We start from the raw sequence: 27913 nt of genomic DNA, 5'->3' as shown, positions 1-27913 counted from the left end.
AAAACACTTACACTTCTAGGAAAGGCTAGGGTAGGAAGCATAAGCCTTTGTTACTTATCCCCAATGCTGATGAATCTACATTTTTTTCTTCTTAAAATTTACCTTCCCTCCTCTCCCCTCTCTTTCATGTGCTTTAACTTTGTTAATTGACAGTAAATCACAGGCCGGGTGCGGGGGTTCACGCCTGTAATGCTAGCACTCTGGGAGGCCAAGCAGATGGATTGTGGGTTCGAGACCAACTTGAGCCCTATCGCTCAAAAAAAATAGCCAGGTGCCTATAGTCCCAGCCACTGGAGAGGCTCAGGCAAGAGAATCACTTAAACCCAAGAGTTTGAGGTTGCTGTGAGCTGTGATGCCAGAGCACTCTATGGAGAGCGACAAAGTGAAACTCGGTCTCAAAAAAAAGCCCCATAAAAACAAAATAGTAATTCACAGATTCTCTCCTATTAGCTCAGTATATAAAAACAGTATTAGTTTCCCAGGGCTTCTGTAACAATGTATCACAAACTACATGCGTAAAACAGAAATTTATTTTCTCACAGTTCTGGAGGGCAGAAGTCTGAAATCAAGATGCCAACAAAGTCAACCTCCCTATGAAAGCTCTAGGGAAAAATCCTCCCTAGCCTCTCCAGCTTAGGGGGACCCAGGGGTTCCCTGTCTTGTTTCTTTGCTGTTTTCACATGGTCTTCTTCCCCAGAGTCTCTGTCTTCACGTGGCCTCATAAGGAAACCAGTCTAGGAGAGAGCGCCCCGGTCCAGGAAGTCCAGTTGGATACAGATGGGGGGGGGGGGCAAAGGACTGAGCACCACCGATGTTTTGTTTTCTATTGTCCCACATAAACAAATATACAAAAAAACCACTGGTGGGGTTAGTCCCTGACACCCCACTTTGGGATGTGACAGATAACTAATTTTATCTCCAAAGACTATTTCCAGAAGTCACATTCTGAGGTTCAGGGTCAACCTGAATTCTAGGCAGACACCATTTAAGCTAGTACAGAGACTTACTGGGTTGATCTGACTGGAAGGACGTCCACATATTTCAAACTTTAATTCACTGGGTTGACTTTCTCTGGTACAGTCTGGTAGGGATTGTCCCCCATAAAACATTTTGTTTGTTTGAACTTGCTCAAGAGGCCAGTCCAGTTTCTAGCAGCAGTCTATGAGGGAACAATCCTGCCATACCCTCAGCAAGGAGACCCACTGTGTGATGGCTAAGGAGCTAAATGTATCACTGGATTTAGGAACAATAGCTCCCAAATTGTTACAATATATATTTATGTCTGTTTATTTATATAACTGAGAATCACAGAATACTTGTATTTTAAAACTAACTAGGAACTTTAATCTATCACTTTACAGCTGAGATGAATTAGAGGGATGTGCACGTGTTCATTAGCTAATTTGAACTAGAACAAAATTTCCACAATTCCTTGCTCAGGGTTCAAATCAGACTTTCCTTATTTAATATAGTTTTCGTTATGATTTTTCCACCAGAATACATTTTAGCTCTTGACTACACTAAAGAACAACTTGTAACATTATTGCATTAGCAGGAAAGTAGGAAAACATAGGAAGGGAGGATACAACTCTTCCAACAGTGTCATTTCCTCAGATCTATGAATCTTTGGTGTTAGAAAAAATTATGAAGGTAAAAAAGTCCTTTGAGCTTTTCAGAACCATGTCGTTCAAAGTTCCTCTGACTGTCACTATGGACACCATATGTGCAGTTAGACATGAAGAAAACTAATTTTAAGCTGTAAATCTTGAACAGTGTAACAGAGTTCTCCCCCAGTAAAAGAACAAATAAATAAATAAATAAATAAAATAACGCCCGCTTCTGTAGTTGTGTACCACTGACACTTCTTGTTTATTCACTTTAATTCTGCATTTACACAAGAATGCTGTAATAAAATATCTGTACACTACTTCTGTTACAAATATAGATAATATTTAAAGTGACTTTATATATTCTAATGTAGGAGTTTCACGCTCTAAAATGGGAATGAACACATGATAATTCCTCACCAGTTGTCTCAATAAACAGCTCCATCTGTTTCCCTTAGTTCTTAAGCTATTGTATTATAAGATGTTAATATAAGGCAATGAAATGAAGTTATGTTAATCCCCTTAATTTTTCCATCAATTTACTAGTGGCATACAACCAAAATAATCACGAACACATTGCTTTTTCTGTCAGTAAGATTAATAGTGATTGAAAACCGATTGCACAGCACACTCACACGTTTTTAGTGTTGCATCAGTGGTTAAAACCAGCTCTAAAAGACGCTGGGACCCTCCATGTTCCTCCATGATTAGCACAGCTGCTCTCTAGAAACACCACAGTCAACATGGGGTAGCATCACAGTTTCTCTCACAGCAACATGGGAATATTTTATAGCAAGTCAAAAACTGAAAAAAGAGCATTGAGATATGCAAGAATTATGATTTCTTTACAAAATTTAGGGGCATGGCTTCTTACAGTTCCTATTTACACAATCACAGAAACCAATTTTAGCAGGAAAGATACATGTGCATATCAGAGAGGGGGAGATGCAAATTTTAATAATACTCTGTCCAAAATTTTTAAATACTAAGAGTATTTAAGATTTTTAATAGAAAAAAGTTCTTTTTTCTTTTTTAGTTTGGTGTGGGGAGAGGAATTAGATTGCCAAATGGAGGCATTTTTATAAAACTCTGAGGTTTTCTTCTTGATCTTGTATTTTCATTACACGTGCTAATTTATTGAACACGTTTGTCTTTGATTAGCTTTAGAATTATTTTTCTTTCTACTAACCAACAGAGCACATAATAATTTTTGCCCATGTGACTAGAAAATATTAGATATTGTCACAAAGAAAAAACAGATTTACCTATGCAAATATCCATTGTCTTTGTTTGAGTTTGAGTTCACAGAATGCAAGGGGAAAAGAAAAATAATGTTCAGTTGTCAGTAAGAAAACCATTTCCACATGAGAAAAAGAAACTTCAATGTTATTTTTATCCTACAGTTTTGAAGATTCCCAGTGACCACAGCTCGGGAAACAGTCACCCACAAGTCTACGTCCATGGTCTTTAGAACAGTAAGTGAGAGGTGTTACGCTGGCTCAGTTCTGGCAGCTGATTCAGGAGAGAACCATCAGAGTGACAGTGCCTTTTGTCCGCTTAAGGATGGCAACAGCTTCTTCGTGGGTTACCCCTTCTAGACTCTGCCCATTGACAGCAATGATCTGATCGCCCCTTTTCAGACGCCCGTCTTCAGACGCTGCTCCCTGAAATTACAAAGTAGGATTATTTACTGCTCAAAAAACGCTGCCTCAAAGCTACATAACTGAGAAAGATATAACCAAGAATGTAAATTGCTCTGCTTGCACACACACGGCTCCTGGTGCTCCGTGGGTGCTCCAGATCCATTAAGCCATGATGGACATACACAAAGGAGGCCTTCCTCCTAAATGGTTTTAGCACTGAGATTTCAATTTGAGAGAGGATTCAGCAGTCAATAGATTAGTTGGATGGTTTTTTGGCTGTTCGGCATAGCAGTTGGTGGGAACTCAAATTAATAAAGAATATTTGGGAATATGCCTAGTAGAAATGATTTAATGGAATCCAGGATTTTCTATCCTACTGAAAGAAGACAAAGGATTAGGTAGTAACAGAAACAGTTTTACAGAACAAGAGCAAGAGGACTACAAATCTCAAAGTTTTGTAGAAGCATCAGGCCCAGCTCTGGTTGGCCAGGGCAAGATAAAGCATAAGTCCGGAACCTAAAACCCACTGAGATTCTAATTCTTGCTGTAGCTTTGAAAAAACTGCTGGAGCTATCTTGGTTTTACACTTCCCAAGAGGGGATGGATTCTTTATGCTCCTTCTGGGCCCTAAATGATGAAGATTGAACACAGACCTTGCTGTTTGAAAAAGAACCTCATTTTAAGGCATAGTTATAGAAGACAATTATGCAATTAAATACAAAATTAAAAATATGGAAAAGTTAATGAGGACTCCATAATGATGACAATCTTAAAATATGTTCTAACTAGCATGCCTTAAATAAATTGCTCCCAGGCTGAGGAGAAGGACTGTATGACTCTTCTATTCACTGGCAAATGCTCTTTGTATTTTTGGACATACCAATAGTTGAAAAAAATTCCTAAAGTAAGCCTATAAATAGTTGTAGATGCAGAATTTTAAATTGTTTAAAAATACATATTTTTTCCAAAATAAAAAATGAAACATCAACAAAATTTTTCCAAAATAATAAAATGAAATATGAACAAATTAGTCACCTCACTAATCTAAAATCCCTTATAAGTTTTGTTCCTTTACACTATGAAATTTTGAGTTTCTGGAGTTTCTTTTGTATGAAATTTTATATAATTTTGTAGCTTCAGAAAGGCTATCTTAACATATTAACACAATTATGTGCGTCTACATTATTTTGATAACTTACCATAACATATCAATATTGCAATATTTTCAGTCTTTATTCTAAATACTCTTAAGATAGAAGAGAATCATATAGACTACCATACGATTACAACTATATTCAATTGTTTTAAGCAAATCCTTTAATTCCAAACAGCTGATTTATTATTATAAATGTCAGAGCAGCTGGAATCCTCAAGTTTTTTAGTAGTGATTTTCCTATTTTGTCAATGAAATGAAACATAAGATAAAGGCCTATTAATCTGCACGTGTACTTCATGTACTTTTCTGTACCTATTTTATATTTCACAATAACAAAAATCAAACAGAAATGCAGTGTTCTATAGCATATATATATGCATATATATATGTAATGTCTTATTTTCAAAAGACAACATTTGCCAACTTGTTTTCAAAGGAAAAAAAAACAGGTTTTTGTAACCAAAGTTCATAATATTTTAATGTCTATTGTCAAGAGTTTCCATGGAGTTTCAATTTAAGCCTACTTTTCTTTAAACGTTAACTATGCCCCAAATTGTGCAAAAATATTTAATGACCTGTTTCTGTAGGGAGTTTTGAAAGAAAATGATCCACTGTTAACCATTTGGCATTACCTCAGGCCATAAACTAATAAGCCAGCTGCTGACCACTATTAATGAATGTTTAGGGGGGGAAAGGGTGGTTAAAATGTGCAAGCTTACCTTTGCAAACACTGTTTTAACATAAATGGGTAAGTCTCCATGAGGGCTGCCATATCCCCCTACTATACTGAAGCCTAAGCCATCTGGTCCTCGGTCTAGCGTAATGGACTTACACTGAGGAGGTCTATAGTAAAGAGAGGAAAAGAAAGAAGTTTTGGATTTTTATAAAATATGTATCTCTGTGACTGTGTAAGCTATGGATTATCTGTCATGTACCTCGAGCTGGCGTAATTCTCTCTGTTACTTACAGTGAGCGTATTATGCGTATTTCGGGGATGCTTAAATTGTCAGTGCATGCTGTGCTCAGTATTTTAAATTTACATAATCTAATGAAATCCTACTTAACACCCTAATTCTATTACTCATTTACAGTTCCCTTAAACCACCGTATTCATGGCATGCTCTCACTGTGCAGAGAGGCTCATTCTTTTTCCTTTATTTAAAACACGAGGGCTAAGATTCAGGGGGCCATAATGGAGTAAGTTGTAGACATCAGTACTTAACAAGCTCAGAGAGAAAAACCAATTACAAGCAATGTAAAAGCTGCACCAAATTATTTAAAAATGGTAACGTGCCCCTTCTCTTCTATTTTTCTTTTTTTAAAAATTTATTTATTTTTGTTGTTGAGACAGAGTCCCATCCTATGCAGTAGTCTAGTACTTTTTCACTTAAAGGACGATTTGTTAAATGAATAGGTAAGGCTTGAAATTTTAATGGGACAGATTTGACGACTTCCACTAAGACTAAAACATCTCACCAAGAACATCAGAGCTGAAAACGTAGGAGGGGCAGTGGCAGGCAAGTCTAGGTAGGTAGCTATCTCTTAGTTTATGTCTGCCCAGCTGAATCCATGCCTTCATTATTTAACTGTTCACAGCACTTGATTTTTGTATTTCGTCCCTCATATCTTCTATTATTTTACCTCTTTCTGATTGCTTAGAAGCATGGAACAAAGAATCCAACTGTTAGGGAGGTTTGACTCATAAGTGACAAATGATATCCAAACTGTCAGAGATGAGCTCACCCTAAGTCATCCTGAAATATACTGCTTGACGCCAGCCCAGTGAAGGAAAGGCTAGAACTGGCAGGCTCCTGCTGATGGCCGGTGACCACACTCACATCTCCACCAGCAACCACCTGTGCGGAGCAGAAGTATAAAGAGAAAAAACACATGTTCGTGTGGCTATGGAGACAGCAGTAATTTTTCTTCATAAAGAACATTTGGATTAAAATGTGTCTTTTATTGTCCATTTAATCATTTCTGTTAACATAAAATACAATCAAAGACAAAGAAATTTCACAAGGTCCAGAGGACTCTTAACTGTCCCGATAGTAAAAATATTCTAATTCAATTCTACAAAGGTTTTTGATGCTTTTAAAATGCGGTCTCATACATGATCATTTTTTCAAGATCTGTAGATCTGTCTCTTATTCACATCACTTAAAATTCTAGCCATTAATCACCCACTGCTAAGGCCCTGTGATTTTTCCTCCTTGGACAGATAGTATGAAACAATAAACACATCAGGATAAAATGTTACAGAATGTGTTTCATATGTGCTTTCTTGGAGCTCATTTTTATATTCAAGAGAAATATTAAATAAAATATTAGCACAAGATGTAATCATTTTTACTCTTTAACATCAAAACTCATGTGTTCTCACACTACTTACATTCATAATAGTGCTTGGGACAGAAGTCTTACCTGCATTTCAATGGAGCCAGATGCGTTTTTCAGTAGGTTAACTGCCTGCGTGTGGGTCATGCCCTCAGTGGACGTGCCACAGATAGTGACAATCCTATCTCCAACCTGGAGAGAGAAATAACCACCTGCTAAAACAATCACAGAGTCTGGGACTTTGAAATCTGGGCAATCAATTTCACCCTCCACCTTCCGCATCACCTATATACTGCTACCAGCTGCTTAAATACGTGGATATCATCAAGGAAACACTAATTCCAAAAATTCCAAGAGGCGGCAACCTCAGAATGAAACAGCATGTAAGAGCTGAGTTCTACAGTCTCTAGAGAAGGAGGGAGGGAGAGGGAGAAAGTCGCTCTTCCCTTCTCTTTGTTTCTCCTGGTAAGACATAATTTCCCGTTAAAGAAGTAAAATACACTATCATCTGGAAACCACGATTTCTTTGGACAGTATTGATATAATGATTGCATGTGACTCTAAGCCAGAAGTTGGCAAACTAAGGCCCACAGACCAAATTTGGCCCCTTGTCTCTTTTGGTTAATAAAGTTTGGTTGGAAGACAGCCACCTTCACTGGGCTGCTTTCACAGGGCAGAGTTGAGTAGATGTAACAGAAACTCGTATGTCCTACAAAGCCTCAAATATTTACCATCTCTCTTTACAGAAAATTTGCTGACCCCTGTGCTATATGTACAGTTTTTAAATGTCAGCCATAAATTTAGATAGCAAAGAGGCTGCATCAGTCTCAACTTACAGACTATTTAAACTAAGATGTGGTTATGTTCTGAGACCTTGTTTGAAGCATAAAGAGCCACAGAAATTTTACTACTGAGAGACCGAGTTGCTTTAATGGAAGAGTCACATGATTTTAGAGCTGGGAAGAGAGCATGAATTCCATCATGGTGCTCCACTCTTGGATAACCCTTCAAATTTGAAATAAGTCTTGCATAGTTTTACATTATAAGTCATGTTTACATTAAACTTCTGTAAAATGTATAAATAATACGTTCCAATTTAATCAAGTTAAATCAGCATTTAAACCAATAAAATATATATGGAAAAAATTTTACTTTATACTGATATTCTGAAAACATACTTTTATTTTTTTTCTTTTCTTGAAACAGAGACACACTTTGTTGCCCAGGCTACAGTGCTGTGGCCTCAGCTTAACTCACAGCAACCTCAAACTCCTGGGCTCAAGTGATCCTCCTGTCTCAGCCTCTGAGTATCTAGGACGATAGGCACCCAACACAATACCTGGCTAATTTCACTCTTGCCCAGGATGCGCTCAAACTATTGGGCTCAAGTGATTCTCCTGCCTCAGCCTTCCAAAGTACTAGGATTATAGGCTTGAGTCACCATGCCTGGCCTGAAAATCCACTTTCTATTCTCTTTTATTAATAACTTGCTTTACAGAGTTTCAAGTATGTAAAAAGCAATATCTTAACAACTATAAATCTTCCCATTTCATTTGACTGCAAGTTTGTATTCAACAGAATCATGTCCTCCTTTCTTTTAATATTCTTTATTTTTTATTCAAAGCAAGTGCTGCTATGGTTAGATTAGCTGATCTAAAGACAGACAGAGACATTAAACTGCCTTACAACAGGTGGCTAAATTCAAAGGATTCATTAGAAAAATTTTGCTAGATTTGCTGGGGCTATTAAGGCCATTAATAAAACTTACCCGGAGTTTTTGGGTCTGAGCTGCAACTCCATTTGGGTGCATCATTGCAATAAATATTGGAACGTCACCAAGTGGGCTGCCCACTCCTCCGGCAATGCTGATTCCTAATGAGTCAGTAGACCCCTGCCATGCAATGGGTATAAATTTTGGTCACAGTGCTATTTTTAATTGACCTTTTGTTTATTCTTTGGCGCAACATTCTATAGCCAACTCCGATATTCTAGATGTGAGGGTGGAAAATGAAGCTCAAGAAAACAGCCTTACTACATGACACAGGGCCTTAGTTTGGCTTACAAAAATAAGCATCTGTTCAGGGCAGAAAAGAAATCAAGACATGTCATAAAATCACGTTATGGGACTGATGAAAGGCAGGAAACGCATCAAGCACAAAGACCACAGTTTTTGGAATCAGAGAGACTCTGTTCAAAGCCCGGAGGTCACACTTATAAATGCTGGGACGCAGAACAAGTCTGCTCCCCTCAATAAATCACAAGACTCATATACAGAACTGAGATCACAGCACCGCTCAGAGAGCTGCAGTGAGCATGAAACACCACACTGATGATACACCATGTCTGTGAGGGTGCTCAGCACACAGGGAAGGCCCAGCAAACTAAAACTGCTGTTACTCCCTTGCTCTGTGCGCAGTTGCCTGGGAATCTGCTTCTAAGAAGTGTCTGTGAGGGGAGGACTTACTCATCGGCATGAGAAGTGAGGGGCCGGGCACCATTTTGCATGGGGTCAGGTTGATGTCCCACTTTAGGCAGTACAGAATGTGCAAACAGTGACTTTTCAAAGGAAGTACTATGGTCAGGAAAGTCAGCAAAGAATGCTTTGTGTGGTTTCCCTTCTATACAATACACATTTTTTTTTTTTTCCCAGATGGGTACTTCAAAACAGTAAGACAGTTAGCAAGAAAATACATTTAAAGATACTTCTGAAGACACCAGCGTTTATGTTGCTTTCTCTTTCCCAAGTTACCTTTTTTATTTCAACTGTTCTTAATCCTTGTATTTCAGATGCCACTAAAAAGGCAAAAAAAGATAAAATGTGGTTATTATAGCACTTGCTATGTTCATAAATACTTTGGTCAATGTATGAGTGGTGAATGGGACTAAATGGGATACCCTTGTTTTGGGTGTTGGTTTTGTTTGAAAGAAGGTGCTCCAAGTCACTAGTACACACCTTCAGGTCTGCCTCACATAGGAATTCTTTATTTCTCCCGCTAGACAAATGCACATAGCACCCCGTTTCTTCTCATTTTCAATACTGATTATATAAATGGATAATCCACTTTGCACCCCTCAAGGGAAGAATGTGCTTGGGATAGAAAGACACATGTGCATGTGAGAGAAGAATAAAGTCACGAGCATGAAAAGAAATTCGTGGACTGCAGTGCCTCAATTTCTAGAATATTAGTCACCTCGCAAACAGAGACTGCCATATGGTTAGTTTCTTCGATTCAAACAACTCTCAACCACTGCGCCATGCCAAGAAATCCTCTGCATCATGAGTTTATGTAATTAAAACACAGCAGGATCTTACTAATTTTCTTAATTTTTTTTCAGTCTTTATGGAAAAAGAAGGCATCAGTTAATGGCATCTTTTGATTAGCATTACATTAAATAGAGAAAAATAATGAAATTGAATACACAAATCTTCGTAGTAAGAAAACAAATTACAGGATCTGGATTATAATGCTCGGTGTCTGGAAGAGTAAACATCAAATGGGAAAAGATGCCATAGGCACAGCGTCCTATTGTTCAGATTTTTTGCCAATACCCGTTTTTGCACCAATATTAGGATATGGGATGATGTGGGGAGGAATAAAGCTCAGAGGTAAACAAGGGAAAAAAAAAATCAGTGTTGACAGCCAAAACTCAACCCCTAAAAAGCATGCTTAAAATATTGAACCAATCTTACCTGTATTTTTCTTTGAGCTACTTTCCAGTGACTCAGTTGTACTCGATCCAGAAAGTGGAAAAGTGAAAGAGGACAGGCTGCCTTCACTCACCTACAAATAGATAAGAATTATTTCAGAAAGTTTGGAAGCAGTAACACTCCCTTCATACCACTCCTTTCAGAATTCAAATGTTTTAGCGCATCTAGAAATAAATACATATTAAGCAACGGTGGCATCTGAAAATTTGAGGGACAATTTAAACATAGTTTCTATTCCATTTACTTTTTCTTTCTAAGAAAGAACCTGTCTACTGACATGAATAAACTAAAGCTAAAGGCTCAATGGAACTGATTCCAACTTACCTAAAGTTTTAGTGGATTTTCATAATCTCATTCAAGTTAACCCTCCCTACGTGGACACAAGTGGTTTGAAAGGAAGAGTAGGACGTAGACCCACAAGATTAGGACCAGTCACTAGGAAATTAATGATAGTAATTACGGAAGTTAGTAAGGGGTCTTTAAGAATAGATTGATGAAAATGGGCTTCTGTCATCAGAAGACAAAATCGAGGAGGGGGCTTGCCATGAATTTTTAACTATTTAACATGATATTGTCATACGTGGCACTAAGCACCTGTATGAAACTTTTCATTTGAATATTGATTAACATGTGTTACAAAATACATTATCTCGGTAAGCTTTACATCTACCAAGTAGTCAACTTTTGAGATTACGAAGAAAGAATCAAAACAGAAGAATGCTTGAAATCAAGTTCCTTAATGGCTTACAAACTATTCCAGAGCAACACCTCGCTTACCTGCCTACTCTCCTTTCTCATTCTTCCCCATTTCAAATCACAATCGCTTTATCATGCTGCCAAGGGTCAGACCTTGTGTGTGACCCTGCACAGACCCACAGCAGGAGCACCTGTGAGCCCTCTCGGCAGGAGGACTGTGTCACCTGGTGCTCCACAGCTACCCACCTGGCTGCTCTGAGAAGGCCTTCTCTCTGAATGGAATGGACCGGCTTTGATTCTTCCGATTTCCAAGGTCACTGTGCCTAGGGAACACTGGGGCAGGGGTTGTTTTATGGAAATGCTTAGTTAAATGGTACAGTCAGCTCTAGGCATACATTTTACTCTCCAAGGCAGAGTTTTTAAAAGGCATTTTCCTTTGGGGATTTCCATAGCCAAAGATACCTCTAATTATTTCTGAAAACTGTCTTTTTAAACCATTAAAACGACTAAAAATAATAACAAGCAGCAGAAGACCATACCAAGTGTCTGTCGTGTGACCTCATGATTTATATGAAGACTACCGACACCACGGCAAAGAGAGATTGAGAATGGAGGAATGACGGCATGAAACGCACTGATGTAAACGAGCCCACGGAGCTGAACAAGCCAGGCTTTAAAAACCAGAAAAAAAACCATAACCCCCCACCACAAACTGTTTGAACAATTCAGATAACTGGGTAAATTCTCTACTGCCATGCTCTACCTGAATAGATTTACTATATCAAACTTAAATAAATGTAGCTATAAACACCAGACATGCACTGAAGATGATGCTCTGTAGTCCTTTCCAAATAAACCATAGGCGTCCACCCTGCTGGCTGTCTGGCATGCAAGGAGCACAAGGAGATGTTTGAGTCTGTGGGCTTTTGGAGTCAGCACTTTAAATCCAGACTATGTCATTTACCAGTCATATGACCATAAGGAATACTGAAACTTCCTGTCCATCATTCTGCTTTTTTAAGAAGTATAGAGAATTACACGTTGCTGTGATAGGTTATGCAGGTACAAGACTCAGGGCAGTGTGGAGCATGGACAGTGTTAACCTCAAAGTGCAGCACTGACAACATTACGCTGCTTCTGATGGGGGAACCAAGGACGTCTTACTGTGGATCATCTTCATCAGGAATCAAATGTCGAAAAGGTCGAAATATATCTGTAATATTCATAAGTTGGTTGTCTGATGTGGGGTATTTTGATCCAAAACTTATCAAATTCTTCTTGAATCTATTTTACTGTCAGCTCATAGAATTGCAATATGTGAATCCCTTATTCACTAAGCAATGCTATAACTCTTTATCAAGGTTTTCATAATTATAATAAATTTTAACTTAATTGTTCTATTATAAAAGAATTCATGTCATTTAAAAAAATGCTGGAAATAAAATAGAAAAAGGAAAACTAAGGACCCCATAATGATAAAGATTACTTCATAATTACTGTTAAATAAACTTACAAGATTTTATTTTACTTAGCTGTATGTAGGCTGCAAATGTATTTTTCTGTCTTGTGATCTCCATCGATTATATTTTCCCCCTTATCTATGGGGAGTATGTTCCAAGAACGTCAGTGCTTGCCTGAAACCATGGATAGTACTAAACTCTGTATCTTCCTATACATATTTATGCATGACAACGTTTAATTTATAGATTAGGCACAGTAAGAGATTAACAACAATAACTACAGAAAAATTACGACAATGTAAAGCGATGTGAATGTGATGTCTCTTTAAGAATGTTATTATTCCACTGCACTGAGGGTAACTGAAACCACAGAGAGCAGAACTGCAGATGAGCGGGAACTACTGTCTACGACCCACCTTTTCAGGTTAAAACAGTTGTCATGAACATCATTTCAAATAGGTGCATTTATGCCTATTTTTCATATTTGGCATCTACCTAAAGTTTATGCAGTTCTTGTAAACCATGTCGCTTCCAGTTTTCCTGTTATTACAACAACACTTCAATGAAATTTTTCTTTATTGAGGATTACAAGATTTTTAGATAAAGAATTACTGAGTCAAAACAACACCCAGCAGCAGCAGGAGTAACAAACCTGCAAGTTACACAAACACTTCCGGCTTTCATTATATACGGCCAAGCCGGATTTTAGATGATGGTTTAACTGGTGTTAACAGCATTTACATTGTTTCACTGATACCTTCTTTTCTCTCTTTCTGTAAATCTGAGTTATATCCATCTTACAGAGCTAACAATTGCTTTAGAACTATCTCCCAAAGAAAGCTATTCTTCCTTAAAGAATTCTAATTATGTTATGTTTTAAAGATGGATAACTCTAAGGAAGAAATAAGTTTTGATGTGTATTTTATTAATAACTACACTTACATACTCATTCATAAACAAGATCTTATCCAAACCACAGAGGTCAATAATAAGAGGATCCCTAGAAAATCCCTCCACAAAGCCCAGCCTCTGAGAGGCTCTTCAGCTGCCCGGCTCCGCCATGCAGGCTTATGTTACTATGTCCTCACGACATGTGTACTGACGATGACGACTTTCTAGGCAAAGCTGAATTACATCTCTTCAAGTCATAAAGCAATGTTAGGTAAAAACCAAAACCAAAAAAAAAAAAAAACCCACAAAGAGATAAGCATTGCCTTGCCTCATTTAAAGGAATGAAAATTCCCCTCTAGAAGCTAAAATATTTCCTGATAGGGAAGACACCTATAAGTCCTCAAAACTGTGTTTTAAATGACCAGTCTATACTTTACAATTCATTTTTAAAATGACACTGGTTCTGCCCTTCCAATCCAAAAATGATCCTTTATCGAGAGCTTTCTTTGGAGGAAATCTACTTTAGCATGTGAATTGTGCTTACGCTCAGAATTATACTAGGGATGGAGGCCTTGTCATTGGTAGAGCAGGCCCCAGTTTAGATACTGCAGGTGAAGATGCATTAAATTACCTTTCTTGCATAAGCAATGCCCTACCCAATCCTGCTTCTATTTTAATCCTGGACTTTAAATAGTTCCATAGTTTGAGTTCAAATAGGATCTGAACCAAACATACCCTTTTACGAGTCATACAGGGTCAATATTTCTGCCACATTCTTCATCTTTGGGAAAATATGAATATGTCTAATCTTGTGTGCTCAGAAAGGGGTAAAGGATGGGGCTGGGTCAGGAAAGGCCAGAAAGCATTATCCCCATAGGTGCTGTGGGCCCCCTTCTTGCTGCCTGCGTCACCCACCCGCCATGAAGCAGTTCTGCCAAGTCATTTCTCAAAGAGCACTGGTGCCAGAAATGAAAATCTTCACTTAAGCCAGATGTAATATGAATAAGCTCATAAATAAATATGAGGGAATAAAGACTGAGACTTCTGCTTTTTCTCTTTGTAGTATAAGTATATTTTTTCTTTCTTTTTTTAAAGAAAAGATACTTATAACACCTTAAAAACAAAATATTTACTCGTATTACATATATTAAGTTTACATTCTTACTAATACTAAATAAATTTATAATAAGTCATACATCATGAATTCACTGGTGAAAAATCTGTCAGTGAAACATGGTATCTTAAGTTTGATTTGAGACGACATTTCAAATAAAAAGTCAGTACTAATTTGACGATGGGAGTCCAATGTCAAGTTCTCTTTCTTCCATACTATTATCCAACAGTATTTGGGGGATTTGGTTTTTACCTTTAGCAGCGCAGCCACGGCTTCCTGGGTGGCGTTACGGACATCTTCTCCATTTACCATCAGTATCTGGTCTCCCTGCATCAGTCTTCCATCGGCATCGGCTATTCCTCCTTTGACAATGTCCGACACAAATACTCCAGTATCATTTCTGCACACAATTTTGAATTTCAATATTATTACTTTTTCCTTAATCGTTTTTATTTTTATTTATTTATTTTTCTTTAAGAGACAGAGTCACACTTTGTCGTCCTTGGTAGAGTGCTGTGGCATCACAGCTCACAGCAACCTCCAGCTCTTGGTCTTAGGTGATTCTCTTGCCTCAGCCTCCCAAGTAGCTGAGACTATAGGCACCCGTCACAACACCTGGCTATTTGTTGTTGTTGTTGTTGTTGTTGTTGCAGTTTGGCTGGAGCTGGGTTCGCACCTGCCACCCTCAGTATATGGGGCTGGCGTCCTACTCACCGAGCCACAGGTGCAACCCTTTTCCTCAATTGTAATGCAATGCTTATTTAATGAAAAGCCAGATTTTTAACCAAGTATTTTACTGCTACTTTTGTGACTTTAAAAGTTGTATGGTTTTAAGCAACACTGGGACAATTATTATTAGAATTAGATTTTTTGACAAATAATAGCTTATGCATTACAGTACTTCATTGATTGAAACAATCTATCATAAGCATATTTATTCTTCATCAACTATACACCGTGAGTAGAACTGTGTACCACTATTTTCACTTTATGGGTCACGTAGGTAGTAAGTAGCACAAGGAAGACTTAAAGAGTCACTCCTTCAATGTTAAATCTACTATTCTTTCCACACTCATAAAGAAGCTTTGAACAGATATTGACCTGAGGCTCCATAAATATTAATATGCCCCATCATCACTATCATCTTCATTACTGAAAATAAATAACAGATGGGTATTTCAAACTAAAACCATTAACTCAAAAACCTAAGTATCACTGCTGTGATATCTTTTATTTTAGATCATTACAGATCTAACTTTGATACAAGATAGATTTATGAAAATGAGCAAAAGTTAATCTTATTCCAATCCTTTCTTTCACAAAACTGTAAAAACACCAAAAAATCTTTATTGTAAAGATCCAAAGGTAACTAAAAAATAGCAATGTATAGTAAAAGGAGAATTACATCATCTGTTCTTGCCACGGTCATGACCTTAAACAAAGCATTCTACCATTTTATCCTCTGCTTTCCCATCTTTAGAATATGGATGTTGGATTAGATGGTTTTACTATGCTTGTCCCAAGGTAAACGGTTTAGGATTCATTAATGTAGGTTTTTACAGTGACCTGATAACTAACCCATGTGTTGTGTTAGGCTGGCACCCAAAATGAATTTTAAGTGTATCTTATTTCATAAGAACCACACTATTGATACTATAGGCCAAAAGGAAAGTCTAATTTTCAAGACATATTCCCACTGAGACTCTAATATGCTATAATCTTTCTGTGCATTAAAAAAAAAGCCTTTAGCTGTCTCTGATAAAACAAACTGGTGTATGTTCCTTTACTGCCGTAAGACATCACTGCAGAACCAGGTCTGCATGATGTTGATTTGGGCACTCTAAAGAATGCCTATTCCCAAAGAAAGATATTATAATACAAAGATCACAAGTTCACAGATTTTTTACTCACTGGAAAAAATAAGCTGCTTTGAAACTGTAGATGCCTGAGGCTCAAGAATAGGGCCACAGCAGATGACAGAATTTTTTAATGAATGTTGAGTTCATTTGTTTAACTATATGGTATAGTCTAAGGATCAGATCCAGATGAGCTTTCATAATAATAAAAGGAAGAGAGATTTATGGAACTTACTGAATTATATACTCTTAATATTACTTATATATACATATTTTAAGAATATTTTATGTGTAAATATTTCAATACATTGGGCATTTAAATTTATGTGTGTTCACTAAGCTTCCACCACGGCCCCTTGTTTCATGCTTTAGGTCCCCTGTTGATGATACGCTTTGCTAATGCTCATCCTTCTCCCTAGAATATCCTCCACGCCCCTTTAATAGACCAATGCTCATTTATCACTTTTAGCCTCAGGTCAGGCAGCTCTTTCCCTGGAAGTTTTCCTAACTCACTTATTTTAGGGTTACTTGATCCCCTTTCTTTTTGCTTACATGGCTTCCCCAGAGTGCATCTATCAATCATGAGATTCCTCTGTTATACAAATATATTTAATTCTTACTTCCTAGACCAGTGATTTTCAGTGGCACACTGGTATGCCATGAGAGGATCTTAGGTGTGCCTCAAAAATTATAAAGATTATTAATTTAATTATTTTCGAGAGAATTTCAAAGCACTGTAAGTATATCCTTTTTCTTACTCTTTTTTTCGATCAATATAATTCAAGTGTGTCACAGAAGTTTAACTATAGGTTAAAGTGTGCCATGAGATAAAAAAGGTTGAAAAACACTGCATGAGACTCTGAGTTTTTTGAGGTCAAGAACCACAACCTATTTCGTTTTCCAAAACCTAATTTCATTCCTAAATACAGCAGGTACACTAAACACAAAATTACCTTTTGACTTTTTGTTGAGTACCATAAAAATCCTCCAACATACTAATTTTAAAACCCCAGCACCAATGCGCTCAGTGACTGGGCTAACACCAGCCACCTGTAGAACATGAGCCACTGATAGGATCCCACTACTGCTATTACTCTTTGAAAGAATTTAAGTCCCACCATTTCCAACATATCATTAGGTTTGTGCTGCTCAGTCACACCTTTTACCAACAATGCTTAATCCCAGGCCTTTTCCTGGCTTCTTCTGCAGCTCAACGGTAAGGGTGTCACACATCTCCTCCTCTTTGTACGGGGCCTCGTCTCTGTACAGGGTCAGGCGCACTCTCTGTGGTGTCTGTCTCAGGACGTTGATGGCTTCATCATGTGTGGCCTTTCTCAAGTCAATTCCATTCACCTGCACAGAACAGGGACACTGCCTGTGAGAAACCAGTAAAGCAAAGAAAGGATAGGGGGTGGGGAGGAGGATGAGGAAAGAGAGAGAAGCAAGGAAAGAAACATGTTCCTCCCGACAGCCTTTCTCCACCAAATTTGAAGGTCAAAGACAGGCATTGTGGGGCTGCGCCTGTGGCTCAAAAGGGTAGGGCGCTGGCCCCATATGCCAGAGGTGGTGGGCTCAAACCCAGCCCGGCCCCCCTCGCCAAAAAGACTGGCATTGTGTACCTCCAAAATCTGATCTCCAGCCCAGAGTCTTCCATCTTTACATGCGGCTCCTTCTTCATACACTTCATGGATAATAATAGCACCCTAAGGGCCCAAACAAAATATACGCATTCTTACTTCATCCTCTAGGAATGGAAAGCAGAAATGGAGCCCCAATGCACCACAGTTTCATAGACAGAAATAAGGGGTATATACTCACTGGATGTACATGTAAACCACATATTATAATTTAAGAAAAACTAAAACAACACAATTTTTGCTAAAAGGCTCAAAGACACTTGAAACTTTTTTTCTAATGTAATTTTACTGAGTCAGTAGTGACTTATTCAAAGTAAAAATCCAGATACCCATTTTAATATACGTCTGACAAAATTAAAGTAACAACGAATGATACAGTTTTTTCAGCCTTTCCACTTCATGTACAGAACTGATGGAAACCTCCCTCCCGACAATGGCCTTTTGGGCCTGCTGAAGGAGGCGTGTGCAGCAGCTGAAGGGGGCGTGTGCAGCAGCTGAAGGAGGCTGCGTGTGAAAGGTGCGTGTGCAGCAGCAGCCCCTCTGGGGGATGCTCACCAGCAGCGTATCTGACCCTCCCACGATGCTCAGGCCCAGCCCTGTCCGCCCTTTGGAAATCTCGATGGTTGTTTCGCAGCCAGGGATAATGGGACAGGTTGCAGGATCAGAAGCAAAGATCGCTGGTGTGGACGATCTACTTGTACCTAAAAATGAGTTTAAAATGGAACAAAATACAAATAAAAATTGATTCAAACTCAATACCCTGGTTGTCTCTGAGGGGTGGGGCAGGGCATAGGGCTCAAGACTGGGGATAAAGGAGACCAAGTTTACCTTAATCTTTTAATTATCTTACATATGAGTATCAAACAAATATTTTTAAGCCATCATTGTGAACTCTGGGTAAAAATTACATGTTTGATTATCTTCCACACTACTCTGTATTTAAATTGCTACATATAAAGGAATAGGATATAAAGACAGGCGAACAGAGTTGAATTGACCTCTACTTTCACTTTGATATTCTATATTTTACTGGGGCCAAACACACTTCTTGTAAATTAAAGATCTGTAAAACTCAGAATGGATATATGTGACCAAGACCGAGAAGCAAATTCAGGGAAGACCACAAAACACAAAGCACTCTTAATCATTTTGGTTATGGTGCCTGCTTTTCAGAGATTTCTATGTTTTTATTTTCCTTGTCTTCTTACCATAGAACATGTGTTCTTATGTAATCAATTCTGAGCATGGATTATTTTCTCCTTCGATCTCACTTGAAGTTTTATAAACTCAGATATCATCAAGTCCTGGTGTATAGTCAGAATTGAAGAGGGAAGAACAGATCCTCAGAAAATAAGAATGATATAATTTGTGGCCTTCTTTTGTGATAGCCTTTATATCGTATCATATGCTTTATGATACAACAAAAAGCATACAGCAAATAGCATGTTTTGGGGAAGCTAGGACACTTGGTAGAGCAGCGTATGCTTTAGACAAGATGTTCTCTTTTTAGGAAATAAAAAACACTATTTTCATGCTCTCGAAATGGTAAGAACAGGTGTAAGATATTTTCTTTTATGTTTTCATTTAGCATTTCATATTTTTATAGACAATGTTATTTAGGGATTGGAGTAAAAATAAAAAATAAGAAAATTTCCATAAAATCTTAACACTTCAAGTAAATTATTCAGTCTTTCTAAATAAAGGATTACTTTCACAGATGAATTACTTTAAGACTTTTTTGTCCCAAACTAGTGTTTCCTTAAAAACTCGACAAAAGGTCAGTTAGAGACCCAAAGAAATTTTCCCTCCAGATGCAGAGAAACCCATGTGTTTAAGTAATTTTTTTTGATTATGCGGAGCTTGGAATTTATTGTTTCATTACACACAAGTAAAGTGTCATCCCACAGTCCATCTGCACATATACATCCATTTCATCTATTTTGACAGGATACAAAGTAAGAATTCAACTCTACAATGTATACCATGGCAACGACTAGCATTTTAAAGTGTTCTTTGTAGTGGTGGATGGTGCTGATCCTACCTGTGAAATAGGGTCATTGCATCTCCACTGCACAGATAAGAAAGCTGTGGCTAAGAGAAATTGTTTACTTTCTTAGTATAAAACAAGTTGTTTGTTTTCTTAGCATAAAACAAGTTGTTTACAAGATGATATTTCTAATTCATTAATTAGATACCTAGAATCACAGGTATCCTCAGCAAAGTTTTCTTTGGAGAACAGTGAGTATCAGTTCATCATTTTAGAAGTAAAAAAGCTGAGGCTTGGAGAAAGCAGGATGGGTTTCCTAAGAATCCATGGCTGGTTAATGCATAGCACACAATCGCCTACCTGCCAGGAGCCCCACTCATTATAGCGTACTCTCACCAGAGGGCTCCCTGAGGACCTTCCAGCCCTACGCCAGGCTGGCTGCTGTGTGCTCTCTGTACAGGACTCTCAAGAGCCCAGCCCTTACTTCGGATGGTCTCTGGTTCCGGGGAGGCGGACTGTGGGACCACTGGAGACTGGGAGCTGTTCTTTTTTTCTCCATTGGCTGCACCAGGCCCTGAAGTACCAGCATGGGAATCTGGGTTCTCGGCATGAATGGTAAGTTTGACTGTCGTCTTTGCTGTCTTCAATAGACTAATAAACTGGCAGGGTGTTGGTGTGGAAGAGAAATAAAATTCAAAGGCCAATTAGTAGGCTTATTCCAATAAGTCACCATTATTGCTGGAATCTAACTTTATTTATAGTTGGGAGAAGAGACTGAAGCAAATGATTTCCTTCTTTGGATCTGACGGGCAAAGAAAGAAATGACTGTAGCTTGCCGGAACGCCTGGGTAGAGATTAGGCCACGGCCAGAATTCTATTGGAAGTTTCATTTTGCCCAGATTCTTCCTCATGTAAGTATAGGGCTTTCAACTTTTTATATCTCTAATTAATTTTATTCATTTTTCTGGATCTCTACAACCTTAAAACGATACAAGGGCCATCTAGAAATTCTGCAGCCCTCTTAAATGGTATATTTTATCCATATCTTCATTCTACAGAGAATCTGAACCAACTTATACAAACACTTTTAATAAAATAGACATATATATGTTAAAAGCAGAGGAAGAAAACCATGCAACAGGAGAATCAAGGCAAATGTAAAGTTAAAATACATATATATAACATGAAATTATTAACTTTTTTTTTTTTTTTTGCAGTTTTTGGCCAGGGCTGGGTTTGAACCCACCACCTCCGGCATATGGGGCTGGCACCCTACTCCTTTGAGCCACAGGTGCCACCCTTAAAACTGAATTTTTAAAAATAGCTTTAAGCTCCTTGCTGGTTTGTTTCTTCCTCACTATAAGAAACAAAAAGAATATTACAATTCAGGGAAAATAAAGGTTTTTCTGGCACTTACATGTGAAAGGCCTGAAGTGACACTCCAAATAAGTATTATGATCTCTTTTGAGGAGAAGAAATTTAGGAACAAGAACTGTTTAACCCCAATAAGTTATGCACTTAACACTTGAATGGTAAATCTGTTTATAAAGCAGTATAATGGATATTTACACGAACAAACATTAATTAGAAAGAATTCCTATGTCGTAACACTAAGTTAGTCATTGTAAGGGATTTTTCCCAAGGGAAAACTGAAATGACCTTTATCAAAAATGCCCAGCGATTACCTTCCAGGCAATAGAAACTATCTTAACATCATCTTGCCTGGCAAGTGGCAACTGAAGAACTAACTGATCTCTTCTTTTCCTCAGGAATATGTCTAATATTGCTTCATAGTCCTAATTCCCTATGACCACACACACAAACACTTTAGCCATGCTCAAAGATGGGTTTATATTACTATTTATTTTTCAAAAGTACCTTTTCAACAGGATAGCCAACAACAATTTCATCATCTACAGCCAAGATCTGATCTCCAACTTTCAGGCGTCCATCCTAAGTGGAAACGTGAAAGATTTCATGTGATCTTCCAGAAGTCATCCCCTCCGCCACCATTTTATGACAGTGAGAAGGTGAAAGCCTCACCTTGGCAGCCACGCCGTGCTCTGTCAGACTCTTTATGACAACTCCCCTGAGCGTGTCTTCTTCACTGATAGCAATGCCCAAACCCCCTTGATCCTAGAAAAGTAAGAGGAAGAACACTTAGAAGACCCAGACTGCTTTTATTCAAACAGACACCCAAGGGCTATAAAAGTAATTAAAACTCCCTGAAAGTCCACTGTCAGAAATCTCTTTCTTAAAGTACACTTTCAAATTGTTATAACTTTTTCCCCATCAAATATTCCAGTGTTTTTACTCCTCCCATATGTGTGATATCTTTAGTAGCTCTAATAGAAAATCCAAAAAGCAAGGATGCATTCAATAATTTAATCAAAACATTCAGCATTCACGAATTTAATCTTGGATAACTGGGTGACTGAACAAGTCATCCAGAAACAACCCAAGAATCCTCCTGCCTCTCCTTTCTTCCTAGACTAGCTTAGAACTAACAGGCAGGTCTGCCCCCTTCATTCTTTTCTGCCACCTTTTTTCCTTAGCAGGAAGACTGCAATTAGCTTTGCTTGTGATGTCCTTTCTGGGGCTGACTACTCAAGAGTTGTTTCTGAGAGAATAGCATTTGGATGTACTGCACAGTGAAAACCCTTCCAAGCCTCAAGACACACAATGAGAACTTGCCAACGCTGGGGAGCTACACCTACTTTGTCCATGTTTTCCAAATTTTCTTTCATCAAAACCAAATGTGCAGTAATACTGGACTTTATCTTTCTTTAACATTTACTTTAGCAAAATTAAAATAGAGCTTTAAACATTTTCATTCTGGCCAGAGCTAGTAATCTTTTTCATTATGCTTTTTGTCCTTGGAGAAGTTGTAAAATACAAAAAAAGAGAAAAGGGTTATCTTGCCATGGTTGCTCCAAAATACCCCATATACATACAAGAGCCATCTCGCTATAAGAGACACCGATGGTCATGATGTGACATCGAGGTTTAGGTGTCACCATCATTTTAAAGATTATCACCATGGTGGCTTTTCCAAGGTAGATTATTAATACCTGATGAGTTTCAGACTGTCACTGAGCCTCTCTCTGTCCCCTCTCTCATTGCAGTCATATGTAACAGCCAGAGAAAACTGCACCTTTAGAGTGATCAGAACTGAGCTTACACTCTACCTAGCTATAGAAATTTGGATATGCCACTTAACATCTCAAAACCTCAATTTTCTTACCTTCAAAAAACCTAAATGCTCTTTATTTAAAGAAATTGAATAATAATAATAATATCTGTCACATAACAGTCAGGAGAGAACTTTATTGGTACAGTGGCATTTGCTATTTACCTAACACCCCAGCCCTTTGTAAAAGCTGGGAGATTTCTGCAAGAATACCCACCCTGCCTCCTCTGCTTCCCCTAACAACTCTCTCCACTTTCCTCCTCCCCTCAGAGCTCTCTTTCTCCACATTTCAGGATGTTTCTGCTCACAATATGAGCAGAAACCCTTTGATACATTTGCCTTCATTTTACATTTTTGAAATGGGGAAGTAGAAGTATAAACTTATTTTTAAGAAGAGAAGCAAGAATATGGGTTAGACTTAGTAGCTTAATTCTAACCAATAAGGCAAAAGCTATCACAGAGTCCAACTTGCAGTCCATGGACTGCACGCAGATATCTGAGGAATGTTTTACTTGTCAGTTATAGCAAAAAGTACGTACACACCTTTTCTTTCGCTCATTAGCTTTGTTAGTGTTCGTGTATTTACTGTGCGGCCCAAGACAACTCTTATTCCTCCAATGTGTACCAGAAAAGAAAAAAAGGTTGGGCACCCCTGGTTCACAGCTGAGTCAAAAAAGGAAACAGGGCTTTTTTCTTGCTGTTCCTCTTGGACCATTCACCCTGCCGGAAGTCAGCTGCTATTTGTCATGGGGCCACTCAGGCTGCCCCAGGAAGAGGAAATAAGAACTCTTGGCAACAGCTACTTAAGTAAATAATCTTAGAAGCAATTTCTAGCCCCAGTCAAATCTTCAGATGACTACAACCCTAACCACTAATGTGTCAAAGGAGATTTTGAGCCAGACCATCCAGATGAACTGTGCTGAAATTCTGGACCCTCAGGAACTATGAGACAATCAATGCCCCCTGTTTTAAGTTGCTAAGTTTGTGCTAATTTGTTGATAGCAAAAGACAAGTAGCTGAACAATGGAGTTTGAACAACTTAAAATCTACAATTCTAGTCTCATGGCCGGAATCCCTGGCTCAAGAGTAGGAATGTGATCTGAACTGATTCAATGAGGACGCATTTTGGAACTTGTGCTCAGAATGTATGAACATCTGTTCTCTCCCTCTCCCCCCAGCTATATGTAAACGAAGTAGCACATGGCCCCAACTATACTGGCAGCCATTCTAAAACAATGAAGAAGCTAAGCCTTGAGATGGCACAGTGTCACAGAGAGTGGGAAAGAACTGGCTCCTGGTGACACTGCTGAGGCTCAGAATCAATGCTCTTGAAGGTTGCTGGCCTGAGTCCACACATCCTCCTCTTTGATCGAGTCTGATGGAGCTGGCTTTTTTTGTTGTTGGTATTAACTTTCAGCAAGTAAAGTCCTAAAAGGAACAACGAGCTATACCTCTGAATATATAGTATGTCCCAACCCCACTTAGAATACAACAAAAATAAATAAGTATACAAACATCTATAATTTGCTAATATCAGAAGAGCTGGATGATATGTAAGACAGACAACAGGGTGTGAGTATACCATTCCTTATCTAACTTCTTAATCATGCACTTTACTTCTGCCTACTATATATAGTCTTAGAAGGAAAAGATCTGAGAAACATTGTTCTGTGCTAATTATTAAAATACTGGAGGGAATGTGAAACAAATCCAGGAAATATATTTTTGGAGAAAGAGTTGTATAATTGAACAGCTAGAGAAGAGTAAATAAGAATTAAAAGTGGGATTAAGCCAAATACACTATTATTAACTATTAGGAGAACTACAGTGAAGGTAGAAGATTACCTAAAATTAAAAAGGACAGTTCTTAAATGCATTTGAAAGTTTTCACCACATACAGTTGTATGGCTGTGAAAGTGACCTCTGACAATCATAGAGGGTTGTTACCTGCTTTGATGAATAGGTATTTCCCCAAGGTGGCCTGTGCTAAAAATACATCTTTTATAAAAAAATGTTTTCTGATAAATGAAATTAATATTTTAGTCAGCTGGAGAATAGATTATATACATCAGAACTTTGTGTTTATACTTCTACTTTCCCATTTTAAAAATGTAAAAGATTCGGGGTGGCGCCTGTGGCTCAAAAGGGTAGGGCGCCAGCCCCATATGCTGGAGGTGGCAGGTTCAAACCGAACCCCAGCCCCCCCACCAAAATGTAAAAGATTAAACAGGAAAAGGATAATGGAGTTTTCAAGAGCATTTCTAAGGAGACAAAACAGAACTAGCAATGACCTTGTCTTCAGGCTCCCATTTGGAGACATTGTGACAAGTATTCTCCCTTCCAGCCTCTCCTGGAAGAGTCTCCTCCCTCCTGCACGCACTCATGGAAGTATTTACTCATTCTTCCTTCCCAGATACTCAGTATGAGGCCTCTCCTGGAAGAGTCTCCTCCCTCCTGCACGCACTCATGGAAGTATTTACTCATTCTTCCCTCCCAGATACTGACTCAGTATGAGCCATGTGTACTACACAGCCTAATATGGTAGGACAGAAAGGATAAAAGTTTCCTTTCTCAACATGTCTGCATTTTACACGTATAAAAAGATACTCATGTGAAAATTAACAATAACAGACATACTCTTGGGCCAAACAGGGTTAAGTGAAACGTAAACGAAGACACTGACAGTAACATTATATATGTCAAAATACTGTGGGAATATATCAAAATAAACAGATGAGATTTAAGTCGGTCTTTAGTATAGGTTAAGATTTAGTAAGCTAAAAGAAAGCACAAATAATATCCAAGTAATACAAGCAAAGGAAAGAAGGGATAAATTTCTCAAAACATTCTCTATGGGATTTTGATTCAAGTTAGTTTGACTGAAGTAGAAAAACATGCAGAGGTTTTAAAAAAATTAGATGGGGGCCCAGACGCAAACCAAACCAAGGAGAGATGGGGCTTGGGGGCAGAAAACTATAGTTGAAGTTCTAGCTCTACTATTTGTAGTTATGGGAACAGGTAAACATGAGAAAAATAATAGCCCATCTCTCAGGGGTGCTGAGAAGTAAGCAGCATAATGAACAAATGTGATGTTACCATCAAATTATTCTTTCAAATAACAAATCATAATATAAAATACAAAACAGTATAAATGACAAAGTATTTCAAATGAGCATTTGGTTAATACTCCCTTCTTTGTTTAATTGAGTTTTACTCCCCAATCCATCTTATAATGGGGTTAAAAGTATATAGGCTTAGTGGGGCCTGTCACTTAACATCATTCTTAACAAAGAATTCCTCAAGGAATGTTTTCAAATACACATTCTATAGGTAACTCAACCTCATGGCTAATAATAATGAAAATAACTATAATAACTTGTACTGTGATAAGTGCTTTATATAAGTTCTGTAATCATTACAATAGTATCTCTAATGTGATGGTACTATTGTCCCCATTCTATAGATGAGGAACGTGAAGCCCACAGAGTTAAAGGGTATAGGAAAGCAGCCTGTGGCGTGGCAAGAGTGACAGCATCTTGACACGAAACAGCCATGGTGATTGATATTTGACTCCTGCATACCAAGGAATTCTGCAGCAAGGTCTCTAAACAACGCCTGTAGTGATACCTTGGAATTCAAACTTAATTTGTTCTAGAACCCCATTCAAGTTTCAAGATAATTTTTCCCCTTTAAAATAAGAGAAACTGGATTAATCCATTCCTGGGTCCCACAAACTCGAATTTTCAAAATGATTTTAACAGTAAATACACTGGATTTTACATACTCAGCCCTACTATGAAACCAATTTATAAGCACCCACACTTCCATATGAATGCCATAACCCAATTACAGCCCAAGGTGGAGGAGAAAGATGAGGGGGGAGGGGAGAGCAGGAGGAGGATGGATGGAGGGAGGGTTATTGGTGGGACCACACCTATGGTGCATTTTACAAGGGTACATGTTAAATCTACTAAGTGTAGAATATAAATGTCTTAACACAATAACTAAGAAAATGCCCTGAAGGTTATATGAACCAGTTTGATGAAAGTATTTCAAATTGTATATATAACCATCACATTGGGGCAGTACCTGTGGCTCAAAGGAGTAGGGTGCCAACCCCATATGCTGGAGGTGGTGTGTTCAACCCAGCCCCGGCCAAAAAAAAAAAGCCAAAAAAACCCCCAAAACATCACATTGTACCCCATAATTGCATTAATGTACACAGCTATGATTTAATTTAAAAATAAAATATTAACAAATATTTTAATAAAAATGATAATTAATAAAATTAAAAATATAAAGGCCTGTTTCATCAAAATTGAACACTTATTTCAAAACACACCCCTCACTGTTCACAAACTCCTTTACAAACTTTTCTGCTGCTTCTGAATTAGAACTGGCAGCCTCTCTGTCCATAATGCTATGGATTCCGGCCCTTTTCTTCAAGTTCTCAAACAACCTCCTACTGGCTTTAAAGCCCTTCTTTTGAGCACTAGTGTCAGGCATGCCTTTCACTAAATCATCAAAGGACCTGGCTTTCTCACAAATCATCATCTCAGAAATCACATCATCAGCTAGTTGTTTTTCATGAATCCAAACTAAGAGAAGTTTTTCCAACTCTTCCATACTT

General features: G+C 38.1%; 1 protein-coding gene across 4 annotated transcripts in view; it reads right to left on the bottom strand.

The window, feature by feature from the left end:
- Nucleotides 1–1845: 1845 nt before the first annotated feature.
- The window catches only part of MPDZ (multiple PDZ domain crumbs cell polarity complex component), a 168859-nt gene continuing 142791 nt past the window's right edge, over nucleotides 1846–27913 (bottom strand). For 3 of the 4 annotated variants that reach the window (XM_023508124.1, XM_023508115.1, XM_023508116.1), the window contains 15 exons: nucleotides 22137–22229; nucleotides 21972–22046; nucleotides 20578–20752; nucleotides 18662–18807; nucleotides 18089–18172; nucleotides 17629–17822; nucleotides 14866–15013; nucleotides 11395–11481; nucleotides 10435–10525; nucleotides 9493–9536; nucleotides 8512–8634; nucleotides 6831–6935; nucleotides 6150–6262; nucleotides 5126–5249; nucleotides 1846–3271 (listed from right to left, as the gene is read on the bottom strand). In XM_023508124.1, the coding sequence (XP_023363892.1) occupies nucleotides 3125–3271; nucleotides 5126–5249; nucleotides 6150–6262; nucleotides 6831–6935; nucleotides 8512–8634; nucleotides 9493–9536; nucleotides 10435–10525; nucleotides 11395–11481; nucleotides 14866–15013; nucleotides 17629–17822; nucleotides 18089–18172; nucleotides 18662–18807; nucleotides 20578–20752; nucleotides 21972–22046; nucleotides 22137–22229 (1749 nt within the window). In that variant the 3' untranslated portion in view covers nucleotides 1846–3124. The remainder of the gene's footprint in view (nucleotides 3272–5125; nucleotides 5250–6149; nucleotides 6263–6830; nucleotides 6936–8511; nucleotides 8635–9492; nucleotides 9537–10434; nucleotides 10526–11394; nucleotides 11482–14865; nucleotides 15014–17628; nucleotides 17823–18088; nucleotides 18173–18661; nucleotides 18808–20577; nucleotides 20753–21971; nucleotides 22047–22136; nucleotides 22230–27913) is intronic. The other variant, XM_023508119.1, reaches the window with a different exon arrangement.

This window comes from Otolemur garnettii, unplaced genomic scaffold (assembly GCF_000181295.1).
Source record: "Otolemur garnettii isolate 467f Iridium unplaced genomic scaffold, OtoGar3 scaffold00006, whole genome shotgun sequence".
Lineage (NCBI taxonomy): Eukaryota > Metazoa > Chordata > Mammalia > Primates > Galagidae > Otolemur > Otolemur garnettii.
Note: the sequence above shows the minus strand (reverse complement) of the source record. Positions and strands in the feature narration are given on the sequence as shown.